General features: G+C 52.2%; 1 protein-coding gene across 1 annotated transcript; it reads right to left on the bottom strand.

Annotated features, from left to right (window-relative positions):
* Positions 1 to 466: 466 nt before the first annotated feature.
* Positions 467 to 2,553, bottom strand: LOC140578821 (zona pellucida sperm-binding protein 3-like). The gene is made up of 6 exons (XM_072700801.1): positions 1,672 to 2,553; positions 1,484 to 1,602; positions 1,115 to 1,218; positions 856 to 1,033; positions 670 to 787; positions 467 to 595 (listed from the first exon to the last, which is right to left on the bottom strand). Exons 1-6 carry the CDS (start codon positions 2,467 to 2,469, stop codon positions 482 to 484), a joined length of 1,431 nt encoding a protein of 476 aa, XP_072556902.1. The 5' UTR covers positions 2,470 to 2,553; the 3' UTR covers positions 467 to 481.
* Positions 2,554 to 3,232: the final 679 nt, after the last annotated feature.

Below are 3,232 nucleotides of genomic sequence, written 5' to 3'. Positions count from 1 at the left end.
TAGGCAGTCCAGAAGTGTACTTGGGAGCCAAGAAATAAAGCAGACAACTGCACCATTTCAAATACTACTAGTGCTTTATTCAGTCACAAGACAGTGCCCTTGGTCTCCAGCACAGATCACAGCAGGCAAGTTAATTGGCTCCTTCCATCCTGGTACCATGCACAGCTTTGTACATTAGGGCAGTAGGTACCTATCCCTTCAGCATATACAGCTGTCCAGGCTGACTACCCATGGGAGGACCCTGTTGGATAGCAATGGGACCCAGAACACCTGTGCCTTGAGCACCTGCAGGGGCAAGAAGGGTGCCTCAGTCACACCAACACAAGCCACCAGAGCATCTTCAGGGCAGAGCCAAGCATACCTGCTACACCTGCAGGTCCACAGCTGGTGTCACAGCAGCCACACACCTGGTCATTCCCATCCACAGACATCCACCTGCAATGGGGAATAGCAATTGTTTAGCAGCTCAACTCATCCAGCATCATAATGCTGCAGCCACTGACCTGTTAGCAGCAAGAGAGAAGGAACAAGCCTTGTGTTGGGAATCCACAGGCACAGAAGCCACTGTTGCTCTCAGGCTGCAAGTAATGAACATCTAGGGGACAACAAAAGCATGCTAGCTGCCAGTTCATTTAAGCATGGAAATCCTGCATGAGTGCCTGTACTCACTGAGCTCCTGCCATCTTGAGAGAACCTAAAAGCATCCAGCTGAAGCTGCAGCTTGTCATCCTGCTTTCTGGGCAGGAACTGGGAGCGGGATCCTGTCACCTTGGCATCAGTCAGGCACCTGAAGGCCAGGCATGTCAAGCAGCATTGCCCAAGTGGCCTCATACACAACCATACAATGTTACTCACCCAGAGTTCTGCACAAAGGCATAGCTAGGGACAGAGGACACATCAGGGACCAAGGTGGCCACACAGCTGTCCACAAAGACACGCAGGGGCTGACTGTTGCCCACAAGGACAGAGGCTTCAATGTTCAGGACATTTCCCAGGAAGTACACATTGGAGGCCCTCTCATTCTGCCATGCATCTGTACAGAGGGCACAAGCACTTGAGGACAAGCCCACAGAGCAAAGCCAAATACTGTATGCTGCATGAATCCATTGCCTACCATCCATCAGCCTCAGTGAGAAGCTCAGTTGTGCCTCAGCAGCCATTGTGGCATAGTAGGGGATCCAGGTTGGCACCAGGGCATTGCTGCTCACATTTTGTTTCCTAAGGAGCAAGCATGATTTAGAGATCAGTGGTTATTGACACCAAAGAAATGGTCCTCTGCATTTAACCCATATGTATCATGACATGCAGGGGGCAGCTAGTTCAGCACCCAGGGAGTAGTGCCTTCCTGGTCAGGGACTCAAACCTGCAATCAGTTACAAGTGATTTTCCCTAACCATTAAGCCACCACTACCCATTTGGTACAGTCACTAGAATGAATGGCTCCTATGGCTAGGAAGCACCAAAGCATATGGGGCATCCTCACCTCAAATAGTGACACTCAATGCCAACCATAGCACCATTGGTCCTCACAATGGGGAGGCCATTAATACCCCTGGGTGTGTAGACCAATGCAAAGCTGTAGACCAGGGCATCAGCAGTCATCTGGAGAAGAGCAACATGATTAGCACTAGCATAGCCAACACAGCAACCATCAGAAGGAAGCCCTCATACCGTCAGTGTACTTCCACAGGCCTGCAGTGCAGATTGAAACCTCACTGTGCCAGAAGCATCCTGCCCAATGGGTGCACAGCCACCAAAGGTGATGTCTGATGCATTGATTGGCTGATCATTACCAAGGAGGATTGGTTGCACAAGCACCACAACAGAATCCTCCCCACATACAACACTCACACCATCAGGGTTCACTTGCATTCCAGTCACAGATTTAACCAGAGCAGGAGCAACTTGCCTAGTCAGAATGAGCCCGCTCTGGAAGCCCGCCGACTGCGGAGCCCCTAGTCCGCTCTGGAAGCCCGCCGACTGCGGAGCCCCGAGCCCGCTCTGGAAGCCCGCCGACTGCGGAGCCCCGAGCCCGCTCTGGAAGCCCGCCGACTGCGGAGCCCCTAGTCCGCTCTGGAAGCCCGCCGACTGCGGAGCCCCTAGTCCGCTCTGGAAGCCCGCCGACTGCGGAGCCCCTAGTCCGCTCTGGAAGCCCGCCGACTGCGGAGCCTCTAGTTCGCTCTGGAAGCCCGCCGACTGCGGAGCCCCGAGCCCGCTCTGGAAGCCCGCCGACTGCGGAGCCCCGAGCCCGCTCTGGAAGCCAGCCACCTGCGGAGCCCCGAGCCCGCTCTGGAAGCCAGCCACCTGCGGAGCCCCTTGCTTAGCCAGATAGCCAGCTAGTAGCTGGGCAGTCTTCGCCGGAAACCCTATCTTCTGTTGAGCTTCACAGCTGCAACCTAATAAAAGAAGCAGCACTAACACACCCCCATGCACTGCCATTGTCCTGAAGCTGGTAGCAAAGCACACCATACTGACTGTGCAGCTAGGAGACTGTTTTATATCATGCTGACATCATCTGCACCCCCCAGGCCTGTTTTGATTCGTCAGTATGGAATCCTCACCATGCAGGGTTAATCAAACACTGCTTGGGCTCTAACGATTGAAACTCATCTCTCTACAGTTACTTTTCTAACTGCAGTCATCAGTTTGTTGCTCTCATGCTGTAATTCCCCAGAGGACACATACAGAGACATTTTAGTGGTGTTTTTTGGCTTAAATCATTTTGACTTCCTGACACGACAGCATGTGGCTAATATGTGGGACCTATCGTCACACGATGCAAAATACCTATCTCCCCAAATCCATTATTTCAGTAGCGTGAAAAAACACTTTTTCTTAGAAACAACATTGCACAACTTCAAACCTGAAAAAACTTATTGACACCGTAAGTAAATCTCTCGACGAGGTTAACATCCTCACGACGGACAGACACACTACTGATGACTGTGCCTAGAAAGTCATTAAAGGCCGAGATCTTGGTATTTATCCAGGACACCCGCAATCCCAGACACTCAGACTCCTCGCTCAGTCTCTTGAGAACCCTGATCAGAGCCTCCATTGACACTGCAAAGATCACAGCATCGTCGGCACAGTCAAGATCGGTAAATCTTTCTTTACCAACAGATGCCCCACAACTGCTGGACCCCACGACCCTGAGTAGGAGCAGGAACACACCCCTGGGGAACCACAGAATCAACTGGGAAGAACGCAGAGGTTCTCCCTTCACTCTGCA

This window comes from Paramormyrops kingsleyae, chromosome 16, assembly GCF_048594095.1.
Source record: "Paramormyrops kingsleyae isolate MSU_618 chromosome 16, PKINGS_0.4, whole genome shotgun sequence".
Classification (NCBI taxonomy): Eukaryota; Metazoa; Chordata; class Actinopteri; order Osteoglossiformes; family Mormyridae; genus Paramormyrops; species Paramormyrops kingsleyae.
Note: the sequence above shows the minus strand (reverse complement) of the source record. Positions and strands in the feature narration are given on the sequence as shown.